This window comes from Vipera ursinii, assembly GCF_947247035.1.
Source record: "Vipera ursinii genome assembly, chromosome: 2".
NCBI classification, from domain to species: domain Eukaryota; kingdom Metazoa; phylum Chordata; class Lepidosauria; order Squamata; family Viperidae; genus Vipera; species Vipera ursinii.
In genome coordinates, this window is record NC_139513.1 from 282,212,128 (window position 1) to 282,232,596 (window position 20,469).

At 39.1% G+C, this 20,469-nt stretch overlaps 1 protein-coding gene across 1 annotated transcript in view; it reads right to left on the reverse strand.

Annotated features, from left to right (window-relative positions):
• Positions 1-20,469, reverse strand: part of DCC (DCC netrin 1 receptor) — a gene marked incomplete at its 5' end in the record, with an annotated part of 1,142,764 nt that overhangs the window by 250,800 nt on the left and 871,495 nt on the right. Inside the window, 3 exons of the mRNA XM_083355563.1 lie at positions 4,123-4,172; positions 14,391-14,529; positions 15,977-16,125. Coding sequence (XP_083211689.1) covers positions 4,123-4,172; positions 14,391-14,529; positions 15,977-16,125 — 338 coding nt within the window. The remainder of the gene's footprint in view (positions 1-4,122; positions 4,173-14,390; positions 14,530-15,976; positions 16,126-20,469) is intronic.

The following is a 20,469-nucleotide window of genomic DNA, read 5'->3' on the forward strand; positions in this document are numbered from 1 at the left end:
TTCTATTCTATTCTATTCTATTCTATTCTATTCTATTCTATTCATGTTTAAAACGTAACGAGTGTACAATTAATTGTACAGAGGAAAAGAAAAAGAAGTGCAGAATTATGAACATGGCATCTTGCCCCAATGCTACATACAAATATTGTGATGGCAAAAGGGATTGTAAAAGCAGGCATGATTCATTTAACAACAAATTGCTCAGCAACAGAAATTCTAGTCCCAATTGAGGTTATACGTCAATACTTAACCTAGGTATATTATCTGGATTCATATTTAAGTTAGAAGAGGCAGAGTCAACTTCCTTGACTACAAGCTTTGCACTGAAACCATCATGAGTTTGATCCCATCATCTTCTTTAAAAAGAAATTTCAGGGAACAGGATGAAAAAAAATCTGAAAAAAGCAGCCAAAGCTAATACATCTAATTACTGTAGACTGCAGTTTGGGGGATTGACAGACACATTTGGAATTTTGATAGCCCTTTGGAGAGCTTTCACAAAATGGCGGAGCTGAGTCATTTGCCAAAAGATAAACAGATGAGCGCATTTTTCACCTTACCTTTTAGTCAATTTGCTCTTTATTAGCCTGGCTTACATTTATTTATTTTTTCCTTTGAGCAGTTAAGCCCACTTGTGAGCACAGAACTAAATACTAGCTGCCTTCATTGTGTTTTTCTTTTCTTTTCTAAGATAATGGATAGGGCATAAATACAGCCAAGAAATAAAAGCAATACCAGTGATAGAGCCTGTACTTTAATTTTTTGCTTTCAAAAGTATCCAAACTCTAAAAATCAGAGGAAACAAAAAAAATGGTAGTTATCAAGGAGGCAACTGAAGGTGATCATGGATCTCATGTTGGTAACCACAATAGTGGAGAAAACTAAACTAGTGATACAAATATCATTTCAAGATAAACAAGAGATATAGAAGTATATATTGCACAAGTTTTCTGGCAGACATTTCAATCAAGAAACCACCAAGATCACTCCTACCAACACTGACAGGACAGGTTAAACAATGAGAGCAAATACCACTACCTATTAGCATTGATGTTGTTACGTAGTTTGGTAATGTAATGTCTGCAAGAAAACAACCAAGCTCATACAGTACCAAGGGTCCCACAGTTCAACCCTGACATACAATATTCCATTAATCATTTAAATGCAATGAGGGCATATAATTTAAAGTAATTAATTCTTTTTCTAGATAGACCACCCATGATGCCTCCAAGCCACAATATGTGCTACCCTTTGCAGATACCATCAGACTAAGTCTAATATCTCACTGTCCATAACTATAAAAGGTAAAGGTAAAGGTAAAGGTTCCCCCGCACATGCGTGCTAGTCGTTTCCGACTCTAGGGACCAGTGCTCATCTCCGTTTCAAAGCCGAAGAGCCGGAGCTTGTCCGAGGACATCTCTGTGGTCATGTGGTCGGCATGACTAGACACCAAAGGTGCACAGAATGCTGTTACCTTCCCACCGTAGTAGTCCCTATTTTTCTACTCGCATTTTTACCTGATTTCGAACTGCTAGGTTGGCAGAAGCTGGTATGAGTAACAGGCGCTCACCCTGTTACGCGGCACTCGGGATTTGACCCGCCAAACTGCTGACCATCTGATCGACAAGCTCAGTGTCCTAACCCGCTGAGCCACTGCATCCCTTGTCGATAACTATAGGCAAGTTCTAAATGGATTCATTGTCCACCCCATTCCCCCAGAGATCCATTTGCTTCTGAGTTTTTGAGACTGAGGGATCGTCCACCTACTGTACCATCTGAACTATGAAATGAGACCATCATTTGCTCCTTGATGGGACTATCTTCAAGAGTCCCACAATATAGAGAGAAATTCATCACTGTCAAGATTTGTTTTAAGGATAAGCAATCTCTTCCCTTGCTCTTTCAGTCTCTGATGACTCTGATCATGGCATCCAGCACACAAATGAGTGGCTTTATGGGGACAAGGAACCTTTAATATCTATGCCGGAAAGCTGGCATTAGCTCATAAAATCCAGATTGCACCATCAAGTGTGCCACAAGAGCAAAGCCTCATTAAAAGCATCAGAGCCGTCCTCTCTTTCTCAGAGTCAGCAAATACCTTGCAAGTCTTGTTTACCCACAATTAATAACTAACCACATCTGCCCAAGTTCTAACTAAGCAGAATAGTTTTCTTAATTAAACATGGCTCTCCAATACCCAGGGTACCTTGACTTATCCAATGTGAAAAGAGGGAAATGGTCCCCCAGCTGCTTTTCTTGTTCAAACTTTCTTTCTGCGGAATGGTGGCAGGATGGCTGGCACAGCTAATGAGATAGAGTAGTGGATACTCAACAAAAAAGAGTGGCAATGCACATTTAACTACTTTAAAAATGTATGTATATGAAACAGACACACAACATACATTTACAGTGTATGTGAACCTTTGACTTCAATTTTAAGGATCCAATAGGAACAAAAATCAGCTTCTAAGAGGAGAGAAGGAATTGTTACTTCCCAACCCTATACGTCACGGTTTTCCAAACTTGGCTATCTTAAGAGGTATGAACTTCAACGCCCAGAATTCCTCAGCCAGCATGCAGGCTAGGGAATTCTGGGAGTTGAAGTTCACACATTTTTAGTTGGCCAAGTTTGGAAAACACTGTTCTAGGGACACCCCTGAGTTACAAATTTTCTTCTATTGGTGCTGTTCTAGATCAATAACAAATGACAGGCTTTGGATAGGAAATTACATTTCCATTTTCTTTTCCTCATACCTAGAAACTTCTGTTCAGAAACAGGAATTGGGGCTTTTAGAGAGGGAAGCATAAATTCGTTTATCCAAAGGAAATGGAAAATTTGGTAATGAAAGACATTTTTATCACTCCTGGAAAATAATTAATTTTCTTCTACAAACTTTGACTATTACAACACAATCTGGATATTCTAAATGTAGCCCCTTTAAGATGTTCTGAATAGTAGGAAACCTAATTCTCTCAACCTCAAAAGGGGTTATTTCTTTCTCTGAACACTGCCTGCAAAAGGAAGAAATGAAACTGCATTTTAATGAAACCACATCCATGAAAAAGCTGAAACATGACGCAGGTAGATCCTAAATTGCCTAGAGACCAACTTAGACTTCCATGGCACTCTCACTATTGAAGTTTAGAATTCAGATAATTTATGTTACCCCTGAAAGCCCATTACACACACACACACACACACACACACACACACCCCTCCAATGTCTTGATTATGAAAAAACAAATTACACAGGGGACATTTTGCACATCAGTGTTTTCAAAGGAAAGGAAACACAAATGAACATAGCAGTTTTAACCTAGAATGTTGGTAGCTGGTCAACTCTAAATGCAAACAAAACAGAAAATCATCATAAAGATAATGAGGTGGGCATGTACACACTTCCATGCAACACAAAAAAAGGTTAAATAGCAATACCACTTTAATAATAATAATAATAATAATAATAAGAAGAAGAAGAAGAAGAAGAAGAAGAAGAAGAAGAAGAAGAAGAAGAAGAAGAAGAAGAAGAAGAAGAAGAAGAAGAAGAAGAAGAAGAAGAAGAAGAAGAAGAAGAAGAAGAAGTTGGAAGGGACCTTGGAAGTCATCTAGTCCAACCCCCTGCTCAGGCAGGAAACCCTATACCATTTCAGACAAATATACACTTCATAGTGCTTTACAGCCCTCTCCAAGTGGTTTACAGAGTCAGCATATTGTCACCAACAATATGGGTCCTCATTTTACCGACCTTGGAAGGATGGAAGACTGGTTAGGATCAAACTCCTGGCAGTGAGCAGAGTTAGTCTGCAATACTGCATTCTAACCACTGTGCCACCATGGCTCTTGTTTATTTTATACACACATAATCCATGAGAGACTGTAAATTGAAGTATGAAAATGGGACACAGTGTTATCTATCTGAGCAGTTTCTCCCTTCTTAATGCCTTCAAACATCTATGTCTGTTGGGAACCAACTCCTACATTCTTCGGCATACAGAGGTAGACTCTATACCAGACAAAGTACACCAGAATGATAGTTCAGGACAATGACACATGGAGCCCATAAATCAACAGACACACAACCATGGTGATTTCAGGTAAGAAGACAGTGTGTGTTGGCTTACCTTTGAGTTCACCACTTCCAAAGAGATATTCTGAGGCGAAGAGCTTGGCACTGAAATACAAAGGGATGGGGGAGAAAAATGGATGAAAGTGGCAAAGCTGTAATTAGAGTAATAAAAGATAATGATAACTCTTCCCCCCCTTCCAAAGTTCCATCTATATCACATTTTTTTCACTTTAATAATGAGAAAGCAATTGGGAGAACATTTCCAGCTGGCACCTCAAAACTTCCCCGCTGAGGTGAAAACTAAACACATCTGCACAATTTCCTCCCATTTCCAATAATCTTTAGCCACATTATTCAAAAATTAGCTTTCTGTAACTCAATTTTCTGAAAAAGCACAGATGTATAAGTTGGCCGAGCAATGTTAGTAAAACCCTGTACTGTACTGCTTTTTTTTTTCTAGAGTAACTTGATAGCGAGATGAGTGTCATATAAATTTGATAAAACAATAAATAAACAGGAGACTTTTTGCTTAGAGGTAGTCCCCGACTTACAATAATTCATTTAGTGACTGAAGTTACATCGACACTGAAAAAAAAAACATCTAATGATCATGTTTCACACTTATGACTGTTGCAGCATGTGATTGACTTTCAGACACTTGACAATTGGTTCATATTTATGATGGTTGTACTGTCCTGGGCTCATATGATCATCTTTTGCAACCTTCTGACAAGCAAAGTCAATGGGAAAGCCAGATTCACTTAACAACATTGTGACTAATTTAACAAGTGCAAGGATTCACTCAACAAATGTGACAAGAAACATTATAAAATGAGACGAAACTCACTTAACAAATTTCTCAATTAGCAACAAAAATTCTGGGCTCAGTTGTGGTCATAAGTCAAGGACTACCTGTACTGAAGCTCTGTGTCTCATATTCACTCTCCTACTAAAATGGATTTGAGTAATTTTGGCGTTGGAAATTAGGTTGGAGATAAATGAAGCTTACTTCTTGCATCTGGAGTGAACAATGTTGGGTACTAGGTAAGAGTACCAGGTCTCTTTAAGAAAAGGTCTGATCTCTAACCTTAAACATCTGTCTAAGTCCACTATTGTAGGCCTTCCACAATGCCTCTGTAGTTCTGACAAAGCAGTGCTCCAAAGTGATGCTTTGTTAGATGTCCTACACCAGACATGTCAAACCCAAGGCCCAGGGGCCAGATTCGGCCCGTGATGTGATTAGATCTGGCCTGCAAGCAGACTAGGAGGAGGAGATGATTGATTGTGTAGCAAGGGGGGTGAGCTGAAGCAGCAGCAGCGCCAGAGAGGCCTGGGGGAGAGTCAGTTGGCACTGTGGGGCTGCCAAGACTTGGCAGGGACCCCAGAATCAGTCCACTCAGTTCCAGCTGATGAATGCTGTGTGAAAAGGCCAGCCGGGCAATAAATGAACACATGGGGGAGAAAAGGACAGGATATTAAAGGAGGGTTTTTAGTGGGAAGGAAGAGGAGTGAGGGGGGAGGGAAGGTGATAGGGATGAGAGGAGAGGGAGAGAAGGGGATAGGATAGGATAAGAGAGGAGAGGCTTTGTGGGGCAAGCCTGAGGGAAAAAAGGAGATAATAAGGGAGGCTTCTGTGAGGTAAGCCTGAAGGAGAGAACTGCCCCTTTGAAGGCAACTGTAATGCTGATGCAGCCCTCAATGAAATTGAGTTTGACACCCCTGTCTTACACAGTAATGAGATTCATCCCAGAAGACCACCTCTTACATTGAATTAGGCTTGTTGTTTTGCACTGTAAGGGTGTGTGGGTGCAATACTGACTTGACCAAATGGTCAGCTCTTTGTCAGTGTTGACGGTAGTCTACATCTGGCCCCGGTTCTTGTAGAGTGCTCATGGACTGCCCAGCCAATGCCTACGGTGTTAGTCTTTAGGTGCCAAATTTAAACAAAGTAATACACCAAACTTTTTAACTGATGTTTTAATGGTACTATTGTTGTTTATAGATGATTATTATTCTTACTACCATATTTTCCGGCGTATAAGACAGCTGGGCGTATAAGACGACCCACTACATTTCCTGTTAAATTATAGGGTTTGGGCTATACTCGCCATATAAGACTACCCCTCTTCCAACGCACACCAAATAAAAAAAACATCAGATTTGATTTTAATATGGTAATTTTAATTCAAATGCTTATGACATGCAGGTACTTAGTAAGAAAACTGTCACTTATAAACATAAGGCTATTTGTCATCAAACATGTAAAAATAAAACAGTGCAAGTGGATTAAACTTTTTCTAATTCACTCTAAAGCTTTCCCTGTGCAGACCAAATGGGAGATCCACTCCAGGTTTTCCAGCCAGCCCGCCCAGTTCCTGAGTCAAATGTGTCCTTAGAGCTCAGCAGCTGCTCTGACTGCTGCATTCCCCACCTGCCTTTCAAGTTGGGATAGACTGCAGCTGCTCTTCAACTTTAGAAGGAAAGACACCCAGACCCCAGCCTGTAAAAAATCACAGACTGCAGCTTCTTCTCCAATTGGTCCCGCTTTCCCTGCGCAGACCAAATGGGAGATCCGTTCCAGGTTTTCCAGCCAGCCCTGTCCCTAAAGTTTCAGCACCCAGCGTATAAGATGACCCCTGACTTTTGAGAAGATTTTCATAGGTTAAAAAGTCGTCTTATACGCCAGAAAATACAGTACCTCTGACTGTTTCATGGTTTCTCTTTTGCTGATGCTTCTTGATTTCTTTGTTTCGATTATTTCATTTGAAGTTTTGATTGCTGTTAATTAGAGTTTTGGAAATTTATACCTCTGCTGAAAATCAGATTAGCAATCTACATGGAGACTCTTCCAGAGAAGAGATGCCAAGCACAAGCTTTTACAAATCAGCAGAGTGTATAATTTCATTGAATAAGCAAGTCTGGAAAGAATTTGATCCTCTGTCCATATCGGTCAACACAACTTCTGACCTGATGAAATTGAAGAACCATTTTAGTCTTGCTCTAAGAAAAACATGGACAATCCCTGTGCACTTAAGACTTAGAAGATCTTAAGGTCCACAATGAGCAAGGTCAGAGATGGAATGTTTGTTTTTGTATTCCTTGGTTTGAGAGAAGATTTTTAAGCTCTTCCTCTGAAGCTCATATTAGGGCTTAAGTAAAGTTTTTCATATTTTCTGTCTCATCAACAGCAGAAAACCCACACTACAGTATTAGCACTCAGAATCATGATCAAAGGATATTCTTGGAACTGCAAAACCTGAGGGCTTCACACAATCCTAAAATGCCTCTGCTCTTGAGGAATCTCCACATGTTTCATAACCAAATTTTGATAGATTCCAATCATGTGGACAAGAGCAAAAACTCTGTTTCTCCTTCCAGCATGTTATCACTAAGTGAGCTAATGGCCTGGTTTGGTAAAAGGCTCCATCCTATGTTCTGACAATCTTGCTATCCTCTTGGTTTATCACTGGCTCTTATCATTATTCATTGTGCACAAAACCTCCAAATGATAAGCAAGTTGTCAAAGCCACTGAATGCCAGTTGTATGGGAAAGTATTTTATTTCATAGAATAAAGTATTTTTAATTTAGACCACATATAATTCTTTCTGTTTGTAAGTTTTCACTAAGAAGAAGTAGAGCTGTTTTTGCTTTCTAATGACGTTTTCTATGCAAGGGAATTAACCATCCCATACAGTGAAGTAGGGACCAGAGTCCATTTGGTCCCACTGTGAGCTTCTAACCTGAAGCATATTGCCTCCTCTGATCATTAATCTGATCTTCAGTAATATTGTCCAAGTGAAGACTGAGGAAGGGTTTATTGTTAGACCTTAGCCTAACAGGTAGACCTGTTTTGTCAAATTTCTCCACCACCCAACTCTCATTGCAAAAGCTGGTCAATATATTTACCTCTTAAACATATCCATTTGATGCCTGGAATAAATTGAAGGAAGTAATAAAAACTTAAGAGGTCTTTTTCCTCAAATGGTCAGCTATGTGGGGCATAGGAGGGGATATTAGCTGTGGAATGGGATGACTCACAGTGGCCAGGTGGGCGCGGCCAGGTAGGCATGGCTGGGTGGTTGTAGCCATATCACCTCTGCTAGGTGGCTTTTTCTGCCTAGGTGTAAAACCTTGCTTTTATCAACATGAAATTTCAATTCGTTGGATATGGCCCCTAGTTTAATTCTGTCAAGATCTTTTTGGATCCTGAGCTTGTCTTCTGGGGTGTTGTCTATTCCTGCCAGTTTAGTGTTATCTACAAATTTGATGACTTCCCCTTCTATACCCTCATCTAAGTCATAAGCGTTCTTCTTGGTTCCCCGTGTCTGACACAAGTTGACTAAAGGTAAGGAGATTTGAAAATGAAAACTTCACCTTTCCAATTGGTGTTTTACACTAGTTCATTTCTTTTGCTTTCTGGGGCAATGGTTCTGCTTTGGTTCTACTACCTTTAGTGATTGCTTTGCCTTAGGAGATACTCTGAGAGCCCTGTAAAAATCCTTTTAATTCAGTATAAAATTAGGCCCATTCATTTGTTTCTGACACATATCAATTATTGTATTCAAGCAGCTGTCAAGTTGTCATACAATAAAGACACTGCTTAAATGATGAAGAAAATGTTTTAAGTAATTAAAATGGGAGGACAATTTTTCAAAATTTATCCAGAGGGAAAAGATATTTACTTGGACTAATTAGCTCCTCAGAATTTCATGGAAACCTTGAGAAAATTACTGAAGTGATTGATTGTTGAAGAGACAATAGTACAATTAAGGACACAACTATCACATATATCGTTGGCATACATGTTTCCATAAATAAACACAAGAACATTAAAATTTATTCATTAGAATTTCACCAAAATCCCTTTTTTGCTTTGGAATAAATTTCAAAAGCAAATAGAAAAATATGCAAAATTGTGGTGTTATATCCTGAATAAAATACCCAATTTAATGTAATGGATTTAAAAAAAAAACTGGACACAAAATTAGATAAAGCACTATATTGCAGTGGAAATGCTTAGCATTAATACTAAAACAGAATAATAGACTAGCAGAGTTGGAAAGGAGGTCATCTAGTCCAACCCCCTGCTCAAGCAGAAAACCCTATACCAGTGATGGTGAATCTTTTAGAGGCCGAGTGCCCAAGCTGCAACGCCAAACCCTCTTATGTATCTGACAGGGTTTGTGCAGAATATCTCCTGAGCCAACAAGGAGAATGCACAGAAGAAGTGGTACTGAGAGTAGTCAGGTTTTGCACAGCAACCACACTGATACACTGAGGTGTGTAAAAAAGGGGGAAAAACTTTACTTTTAGGAGTAGCACAAGTCAAGAATAAACTGTCCAGGTCATAAACGGGTACAGAGAAGATATCAACAGTTCAAGAGTTATCCAATACAAAGTCGTCTTACCAGTCCAAAAGTCAAAAACACAGTCCTTCAGGTTTAGCAAACAGTAGCAAAACCGCAATCAACAATAATCAGCAAGCAATGTAACGGAGTAACTAACACACACACAGAGAGAAGCTATGACTCTAGCTCCCTCTTATGGCCATTGAAAGAAGACAGCGTTGGCCAATCATTACACATTTAAAGGGATACAATACATTACAAATCATGGCTTATATATTGCCAACCCAACCAGTTAGGCTGTAATCATATGACTAACAGTATCATCGGGTACCAGGTGGGTGTGGCCCATTGGGTGGGCATGGCCCATTGGGTGGGCGTGGCTGTGGTGGTAACAGCAAATTGGATGGGACTAAAAAGTTCAATCAATTCCAACTTTGCAAGATCTTTTTTTTCCCCGCGAGAAGTTGAAATTGATTGATTGAACCTTTTTTTCTGTACACGGCAAAACAAAAAGGTTTTATTAAACCCAACTGAAGACCTAGGACTGGGGCGATGGTGCGCATGCCCACAGAGAGGGCTCTGCGTGCCACCTGTGGCACGCGTGCCATAGGTTCGCCACCACGGCCCTATACCATTCTGTACAAATGGCTATCCAATCTCTTCTTAAAAACCTTTAGTGTTGGAGCACCCACAACTTCTGGAGACAGATCATTCCACTGATTAATTGTTCTGTCAGGAAATTTCTCCTTACTTCTAGGTTTGTTCTCTCCTTGATTAGTTTCCATCCATTGCCTCTTATAAAGGATGTTGGAGAAAAGGAGGTTTATCCACATATATCCTCTCTGGAAAAGGCAGTCCAAACTGATGAATGAATCACTGAGGAATTATTCTTCGACATATGAAGATCTCTTGTGGAACCTAGAAGCACAGGGTCCACCTCTCTCAAATCGTAACATTTCATTCTCTCCAACAGATTCACTGTGGCTGCAAATCTTGCAACTTTAACCAATTTAAATTAGTTACTTTAACTAATTTGCTTGTAGATAAGGTTACTGCCTCGATCTAGGAGCTATAAGATACTAAGCACTTGGCGTCAACAAACATTCATTGATTAAAAAGTAAGATCCAGGGTATAATAGAATAGCCTCCAAGTTACAAATAATGAATCGTATCTGGTTAGGCTCATAAGAAAGTCAGGGAGGTCTATGTAGAATTGCTGAATTTTAAAAAGAAAAACAAGATTTACAAGGTTTTAGCAAGTTTGCTTTCCTTCCTAAAAACTCATTCCCAGTAATTAAACATTCCACTTACAAACCAAGAACTTTAGCATTGGGCTAGACCACGGGTAGGCAACCTCGGCTCTTTTATGACTCATGGACTTCAACTCCCAGAATTCCTGAGTCAGCATAGCATCCATGAGTCATAAAAGAGCCGAGGTTGCCTACCCCCGGGCTAGACCCTCAAGAAATTTAAAAAAAAATGTTTTTTTGTTTTAAGGAAAAGTACTGAAGACATGGAAACAGAATAAGTAAACCATAAAGTTTGAATGTCCTTTAAGGCTGTCTGACATGATGACTGCATCCAGAACTCTTGGTTTCTAAATTTGGGCTTGCTACCTTTTTCACCACCACGTTTGCATTACCCTACATAATGGCATGATCGCCAAAAGAGAGAGGAAAGCAAAGTTAAAACTTTTGAAGTTTCACATGGGCATTTTGGTGAGATCTGATAACATTTTGTTTCTCCCTCCTTAATTCCAGGTTGCTTCTCTCTTTGGTCAGTTTCCAACCCTTGTTTCTTATCCTCCTGCCCTTTGGTGCTTTGGAGAACAGTTTGACAGCCTCTTCTTTGTGGCAGCCCCTCAAATACTGGAATACTGCTATCATGTTGCCCCTTTTTTTTCTTTACTGTAGGCTAGTCAAACTCAAGTCCTACAGTCATTCTTCATTTGATTTAGTCTCCAGGCCTTTGATCATTTTAGTTGTTCTTCTCTGAACTTTTTCCAAGGTCTCAACATCTTTTTTGTAGGATGGTGACCAAATCTGGCTGCAGTATTCCATGTGTGGTCTTACTAGGGCAAGGGTCTTCAAACCTGGCCCTTTTATTACTTGTGGACTTCAGTTCCCAGAATTCCTCAGCCAGGCATGCTGGTTGAGGAATTCTGGGAGTTGAAGTCCACAAGTCATAAAAGGGCCAAGTTTGAAGACCCCTGTACTAGGGTTTTATAAAGTGACACTAATACTTCGTGTGATCTTGATTCTATACCTCTCTTTATACAAACCAGGATTGTATTAGCTTTTGTTGGCTGCTCCTGCACATTGCTGGCTCATAGTCAAGTGATCATCCACTAGGACTCCAAGATCCCTCTCACAGTTACTGTTTTAAAAAGTAGTTATGTTATAACATGCTAGCTAGTAATCTTTAGTTCCTTGATTAAATCCATCAGCTTTCTGCAGGAATTCTCTAATGGGAGAGGTTACAAATTAAAATAAAAAAACCTTGCAAGAACTGTTTAGGGCAAAATTAATATGGAAATTGACAGTAGGAGTTTAGGGGACATGAGAAATTGATCACATTAAATGTGTACAATTATTATACACCATCTGCACAGTTAATATTTTTCCTGACTGAGTTAATTTACAAAGTCCGGTTTCATAGTTTCTGGAACTTATAGTGAAGCTATAATTTCTGAGTTTGAAATTAATGTTTGAAAAAAAAATATCTCAGTCATATCTCTCTACACTGGTAGCAAAATCTTCAGAAAAGAAGAAACAGCCTACTATATGAAATAACTGGAAACTTATATATGTTATATATGTGACTGAATCTGGATGTTCTGTTTGATATAGCATGAGGCATCCTCCCAGAAGGTAAAAAGGAATACAGGTCATGAAGAGGATGTGTAGCATCCCAGACAATCTTAAGGACCCTGCTCAAGCAAAACTTCTGTGCTATGTCCTGGATGGGAGGGAGGGAATTGCCAATAATCTTTTCTGCCATCCTCACCACTCTCTGCACCGCTTTCCTGTCTGAAGCAGTGATGCTTCCAAACCAGATAGTAATGCAATATGACAGGATGCTCTTGATCATCCCTCTATAAAAAGTGGTAAGGAAAGGGGAAGGAAGGTGTATTTTTCTCATGCAACACAGAAATTGCAGGCACTTCTCTGCCCGCTTCACCAGTGTCTCACTATTGAGTGACCAAGCTAGTCTTTTCATTAGCTCCACACCCAGAAACTTGATGCTGTTAATCACCTCCACAGGTGAATCATTAATAAACATAGGTGTGTGACTGTGACTGCCTTTTCTGAAATTGATAACAATCTCTTTAGTTTTTTTTCTACATTTAAAATGAGATTGTTTTTGTTATATCAGTTTACCAAACCCTCTACTTCCTTGTGGTAAGCACCCTCATTGTCACCTTGAATAAGTCCCACTACTGTTGTATCATCCACATACTTCACAATATAGTTGGCTGCAAACCTAGCACAACAGTCATGAGTCAACAAGGTGAACAATAGTGGACTTAGGACACAGCCCAGAGGAGCATCTGTGTTCAAGAAAATGGTGTTAGAAATATTAGTCCCAACATGGACATACTGGAGCCTATCCATAAGAAAATCAAGAATCTAGTTGCACAAAGGAGTATTAAAGCCTAAAAGGCCCAGTTTGTCTACTAGATGCTGAGGAATGATTGTATTAAATGCCAAACTGAAATTGAGAAACAGAGTTCCCATATGGTATCATGTGTCTTGTTTTCCACAAGCAAATTTAAGATTTTCTACTCTTTATTACCAATCCTTTGATTTCCAGTTGGGTAAAGTAAGCCATATGGTGCTGGAGAAGACTCCTACGAGTTCCTTGGACTGCAAGGCGATCAAACCGGTCAGTCCTAGAGGAGATCAACCCTGACTGCTCTTTAGAAGGCCAGATCCTGAAGCTAAAACTCAAATACTTTGGCCACCTAATGAGAAGGAAGGACTCACTGGAGAAGAGCCTAATGCTGGGAAAGATTGAGGGCAATAGAAGAAGGGACGACAGAGAATGAGGTGGTTAGATGGAGTCACTGAAGCAGTAGGCATGAGCCTAGATGGACTCCAGAAGATGGTAGAGGACAGGAAGGCCTGGAGGAACATTGTCCATAGGGTCGCGATGGGTCAGACACGACTTCCCAACTAACAACAACAACAACAAAGTAAACCAAAATCGGGAGGGTCACTAGAAGCACTCAACTGTATGTGTGAATATATATATGAGTGAATCGAATAATGTTGAAAATAAAGAGCTAGATTATCTTGGGAAGGTAACACAAACTTGGTCTGTTGCTATCCTACTCTCTTCCTTTTCCCTCTATAAATTCATTAGCATATATTCTGGGATTCTTGTTTGATAGTGAATTTTTTTTTAATAAATCAACTGCTGATGATAGACAGATAAATAGATAGACAGACAGACAGACAGACAGTGATTTCATTCATCAATATTCTCATAGCCATATAGGATATCCTAAACTTATCTACCAAAATCCATAATTCCATAATTCTTTTGCTTTCTCTTTCTTTTTCTCTTTGTCATATATTTAACAACAATTTTCAAAACATAACCAGGCAATAAGTGGATGATCCCATCTACCCTTCAGGGAAGCTAATCTACCAAGTATTTGATGATCTTCAAAAGTCGTTTCAATTGCCAACGCCTGAATATATGGTAAAGAAAGAGAGCAAGGAGAACTAAACAGCAGCATTTATGACCGTGGGAATCTAGTTTGAAAATCTAATTGCAAGGAAGTCTGAGTGAATCAGCAAACCAAATTCATTCTCTGAGCCAGATCAACAAATCACTGATTTAGAAGAGTACAAGTCCAGATATTTTGTTAAATGCAACTGAGTTTCCAAACCAAGCTGACCCTTGTTTCAAATTACATTAATCAGATCTGATTAATGTACAACCTCATGTTTCATAGTTCTTACTTACCATCTGAAAGGGTCCTAACTGTCAGGCCTTCAGTCAATACTCCTTGACCATAATGATTGTAAGCCAGAAAGCGGAGAGTGTATTCCGTGAATATCTTCAGACCTTCCAACTTGTAGGATTGACCATTAACTTCTACAGTCTAGATGCAGAAAAGAACAAACAAAAAAGCCCATAAAAATATGACAGCACAAAAATTAGAACATCGTGATAGATGATGGATAGATAGATAGATAGATAATAGAAGAGAGAGAGAGAGAGAGAGAGAGAGTATTAATTATATTTCATTTCACTATGTAAGAATTGGAAATATTATGGAGTTATTCATTCCTAGGTTTCCAGAAATTTGGTCCCTCACACAATTTAGATTCTAGGAGAGGACTTTGTTTTTGTTTGTTTTTTAGTTTGTTTTTTTAAAATCATTTTCTAGGATATATTCCTATAAGTACTGTTTCTCAGGTTCCCATATATAGAATTGAGATCATGTGATATCCCCACAAGAAATGGCTGAGATTCAATTAAAATATATTAAAATTATATTTACTTAAAATCCAACACCTGTTTCAGGTCTGCTGAACATAAGGGAGAACCTGTAATGTATGCACACTTTCTGCAAATGTACAGTGTGGTTTGCAATGGAAGAGAAGTGCATAAATATACACTGTGCAAATTAGAAACAATAGTACATACCCAAATACAATTGTCTAAGGAAATTAAGGAAAAACTTCCAAACAGTGAGGACAATTAACCAGTGGAACAGCTTGCCTTCAGAAATTGTGGGCACTCCATCACTGGAGGTTTTAAAGAAGAGACTGGACAGTCACTTGTCTGAGATGGCATAGGTTCTCCTGCTTGAGTAGGGGGCTGGACCAGAAGACCTTTAAGGTTCTATTCTATTCTATTCTATTCTATTCTATTCTATTCTATTCTATTCTATTCTATTCTATTCTATTCTATTCTATTCTATTCTATTCTATTCTATTCTATTCTATTAAAAGGGGATTGAAAATTGAATGTATTAAGTCTACACAAAGACAAGTAAACTCCTATTGCACATATAATACTTTTTATATGTCAGAGGTCAGCAGCCTCACATACACCCAAATTCTAAAGACTGAAGCTTAAGAAACAGCAGTGGTCAGAATGTGTCCTAAGTAAGGGAAATTATATTTTTATGTTGCTAAATTCTTCTCTCACAAGGTATGATGGACCAAATACCACTTTTCCTGTAGAAAATATAGAATGGAATTTATATTCAACTGGAAAAAAAATTGCCCAATAAAGCCAGAGAGTCTCCATCTCTGGCAAAGTAACTAGAGACACATTCATGCTAAGGAATCTGCTTCTTCCAGCTTGAGTAACGAAACGCAGAAAGAGCAAGAATTACTATCTAATGTTGTGGTACTCTTTTCTGCCAAATTTCTGTGATGTCACTGAGTGCCCATATTTTGATAATTCATAGGTTAAAGAATCACACTCCCCTCTTCGAGGGAATGAGGATGTCGATAAACCAGACAACTTAGTAAGGGTTACACCTTTCATTCCATTTTTGTCCATTTCAATTGCTATAAATTCATATGTTTCCTCACCTGTTCTTTCCCAGTTGGCCCTTCTGTATAGTACAATCTGTACCCTTGCACTGGGCCATTTGCATATGCAGGTGGTTCCCATGTGATAAGAATTGAGGTAGGTGAGATAGAGACAGCCTGGAGGTTTTCTACTGGTCCAGGAACTTGCACTGCATTGAGAAAAAACAAACAGGAAAAGTTCAGTTATAAAGTTGAGCTGTGTGGTGAGGACACTCGCCTCCCGTTTGGAAGGTTGAGAGTTCAATCCTAGGTAGCAGCAGGTATTTCTCTCCTAGGGCACAAGAAAAGATATCGGCTGAAAACTCCACATGGTATTAGGAAGGGCATCTAGCCAGTAAATTCTCAGCTCCATACAGTCAGCCCAACTCTATCCCCAATTAAGGGTTTCAGGATCATAAAAAGGGAGTTCAGATATAAAGTTAGGAAAGTATTATTTCAACTATTACAACTTGGCCAAGCCCAATAGCATCTATGATGACTTCAGGTTTTTACTGAGCAATCTTGGACAACAGAATAAATGCTGCTTGGAGAAGGATAAATACTGTTCCCATCTTCCAGGGGCAGGGGGCAGGGAGGGAGGACCCCAGTGTTTCAGAGCAATCAATCTGATATAAATACCATTCCATTCTACACAGAAAGCTTTAACAAGGATTTAGGCAAATTGGAATATGTTCAGAGTAAGGTAATGAGGATTATCAGGAGACTACAAATTAAACTTTGTGAAGAGCGATTGAAGGAATTGGGAGTATTTAGTCTTATTAGGAGAAGACTGACAAGGGATATTATAGCACATCATGTATCTTGACTTCAGAATAGCATTTGCCAAAGTACCCCAGAGCATTCTGATGAGCAACCTAATTAAATATAAACTGAGGCTGCAAGATGGGTCTACCTCTGGCTTGAAACTTTACTAAAAGAGTGCTTGATCCAGATCATATTGGAAAGAGGCAACAAATACTGTAGTTGCCAGAAGATTCAGTCTTAGGACAATTATATTTTCAATAATGACTTGAATACCTCCCTTGAAGAAGGATTCAGAAGTGTTGAAAAAGGTTCAGAACAAATTCTGTGAAGGTGAATGGGGGCTTCAGTCTGAATCCTACGAGGAAAGATTGAAATTACTGGCACAGGTTAGTTTTAAGAAGAGGGGACTTAAAAAGGTTGCAATAGCACCTTTTACCCAGAATATCATACAAAGACCTGTTCTCTACCCTTTGGAAGGATTGGAAATGAAATAATGATTTTTTATGATGGTGATGATGATGATGATGATGAAAAGTTAACAGCTTAAAAAGCTGACAAGGAAAAACTATGCAAACAATATAATAAATAATAAATGAGACAGCCAAATAAAAGCACAAGTACATTATCAAGTGCAACTGGAGACTGCCAGCTGGTATTTGGGATCTCCTCATTATCTGGTGACACAGTCTACAGACCAGTATTTCTCAACCTCAGCAACTTTAAGATGAGCAGCAGGGGAATTCTAGGAAATGAAGTCCATACACTTTAAAAATGATGAGGTTGAGAAACACTGTTGTAGACCACTGGGCAAATTTCTTTTTGTGTAACATGTAGCAGAAGATTCTGTACCTAATCAGGAGAGAAGGAATTCATTTAGGTAGCATGAAAAGTTTACTAAAAAGGGCAGAATAAATGTATTGCATACATATAGATCATGCCAGACAAATCTTACTGCATTTTTTGAGCAGGTGACAAAATTAGTGGACCAGAGGAATGCTGTGGATATAAGTTACTTGGACTTCAGTAAGGCATTTTGATAAAGAAGACCACAACCTACTACTTGATAAGATAGGAAAATGTGGGTTAGATAGCATCACCACCAGATGGATTCATGGCTGGCTGACCAGCTGTACTCAGCATTTGGTCCTCAATGGAACTGCATTTACATGAAGGGAAATGTGTAGTGGGGTGCCCCAGGGCTCTATTCTGGGCCCAGTGCTCTTCAACATCTTCATCAATGATTTGGATGAGGGGATAGATGGGGAATTCATCAAATTTGCAGATGACACCAATCTGGTAGGAATAGCCAACACTCCAGAAGATAGGCTTAAGTTACAGGAGAATCTTGACAGACTTGAACACTGGGCACTATCTAACAAAATGAAATTCAATGGTGAAAAAAATAAGGTTCTACATTTAGTCAAGAAAAACCAAATGCCCAGGTATAATATACATGGTACCTCGCTCAATAGTAGGAACTGTGAGAAGGATCTTGGAGTCCTAGTGGGCAATCACTTCAACATGAGCCAGCAGTGTGCTGCAGCTGCCATAAAAAGCCAACACAGTACTAGGCTGCAATAACAGAGGGATAGAATCAAGATTACATGAAGTATTAATACCACTTTCTAATGCCTTGGTAAGGCCACACTGGGAATACTGCATCCAGTTTTGGTCACCACGATTTAAAAACAACAACATTGAGACTCTAGAAAGAGTACAGAGAAGAGCAACAAAGATGATCATGGGACTGGAGGCTAAAACATATAAGGAACAGTTGCTGGAATTGGGTATGTCTAGTTTAATGAAGAGAAGGGTGAGGGGGGTGACATGAGAGCAGTGTTCCAATATCTCAGGGGCTGCTACATAGAAGAGGTAATCAAAGCTATTCTACAAAACAACTGAAGGCAGGACAAGAAGCAATGGATGGAAACTAGTCAAGGAGAGAAGCAACCTAGAATTAAGGAGAAATTTTCTGACAGTTAGAACAATTAATCTGTGGAACAACCTGCCTCCAGAAGCTGTGAATGCTCCAAAACTGGAAGCTTTTAAGAAGAAACTGGACAGCCATTTGTCTGAAGTGGTATAGGGGGTTGGACTAGTTGACCTTTAAGGTCCCTTCCAACATTATTATTATTATTATTATTATTATTATTATTATTATTATTATTATTATTATTATTATTATTATTATTATTATTAGTTGAAACTCAAATACTTTGGCCACCTAATGAGAAGGAAGGACTCACTGGAGAAGAGCCTAATGCTGGGAAAGGTTGAGGGCAAGAGAAGAAGGAGACGGCAGAGAATGAGGTGGCTGGATGGAATCACTGCAGTAGTAGGCATGGGCCTAAATAGATTCCAGAAGATGGTAGACGACAGGAAGGCCTGGAGGAACATTGTCCATGGGATTGTGATGGGTCGGACATGACTTTACAAGTAACAACAACAATTATTACTATTGTTGTTGTTGTTGTTATTTCCCCTAAGATGAGCAGAATAAAATGTCTCTTGCTTATGGATCCTCTTTCCTTCACTTCTATAAAGCCGTGATGTCTATTTACTGAAGGCAGAAAGAGAAAGGTAAGTAAACTAGAAGATGGGCCTTCTCTATTGTAGCCTCTTCTTCATAGAATATCCTCCACTCAGAAATTACCTTGGGCTTTCATTAGGCTTTACAATTTTGGTTGTGTACACCGGAGCCTGGGGTTTGGAATGAGTTAAGAACCCCATTTTCTGGCTTTGTGATAGTTGGTTATATAGTATTATTATTTATTGTTGTTGTTGTTGTCCCTATACTTAATTATTTTCTTCCCCATGCCACAAAGGTACAAATGTTTTTCCAAGGACCATTAATTGGCTTTTTAGCTGAAGAGGCTAAGAGAAAGTTCTAAAATGGTTAGGCAGGTCCAAGTTGCTTGGATGTTTTACTGGCTGCAGACTCAGTTCTCCAGAACCTAACATTATTAAGGACTAGATTTAACTCATTTTGTCATTCAGCATCCAGAACCTTCTCAAGAAGCCCCTTGATTTGACTGTAGCCCACAGACTGCAAAAAGACTTCCGGAGACAGCCTATAACTCAGCAGTTGATCTAATGGAGTTCCCTTCCCAGCTAAATTAAACTTAGCAAAGACTATGAAGGAAAATAGGTCCGCTGGAGGAAAGTTAAGTTTAACCAATGATTGAAAATCAGCAGCCATGGACAAGCCTTCACCAGGGATAAACTCACCTCAATTATAAGTAGGAACCAAGATGCACTTTCAGGTTTGTAGCATTGCCCTTGATAATTTCAATCTAAAGGGGCAAACTTAGAATATGAATCTTAACTCAGCTGTAGTAATAAAGGAGAATATTTGTAGCTCAGGATTGACATGAGAAGTCCTTGATGCTCTGTGAGTTTGGTTGTTTTCTTGCAGATTTTTCATAAGCCAAACTAGGTAACATTATTAGCACTGATTATGTTACCTAGTTTGGGTAATGAAACATCTGCAAGAAAGCAAGCAAACTCAGAAAGCACCAAGGACCTCTGATAACTCAGCTGTAGTTGATAGCAGCAGGCACACAACTGTCCCATTTGAGAGGAAAATTAAACTCATATTGTCTGAATACCTGCAGCTGCTGATGTGAGAACTTAGATAAAGATACAACTTCTTTAAGAAGTTGCTTACAGGTATTATATGCACACCTTTGCATGGTCCAAATTACATTTTCCCCACAAAGTCCATATGTATGCATAGTGCTATTGCACAT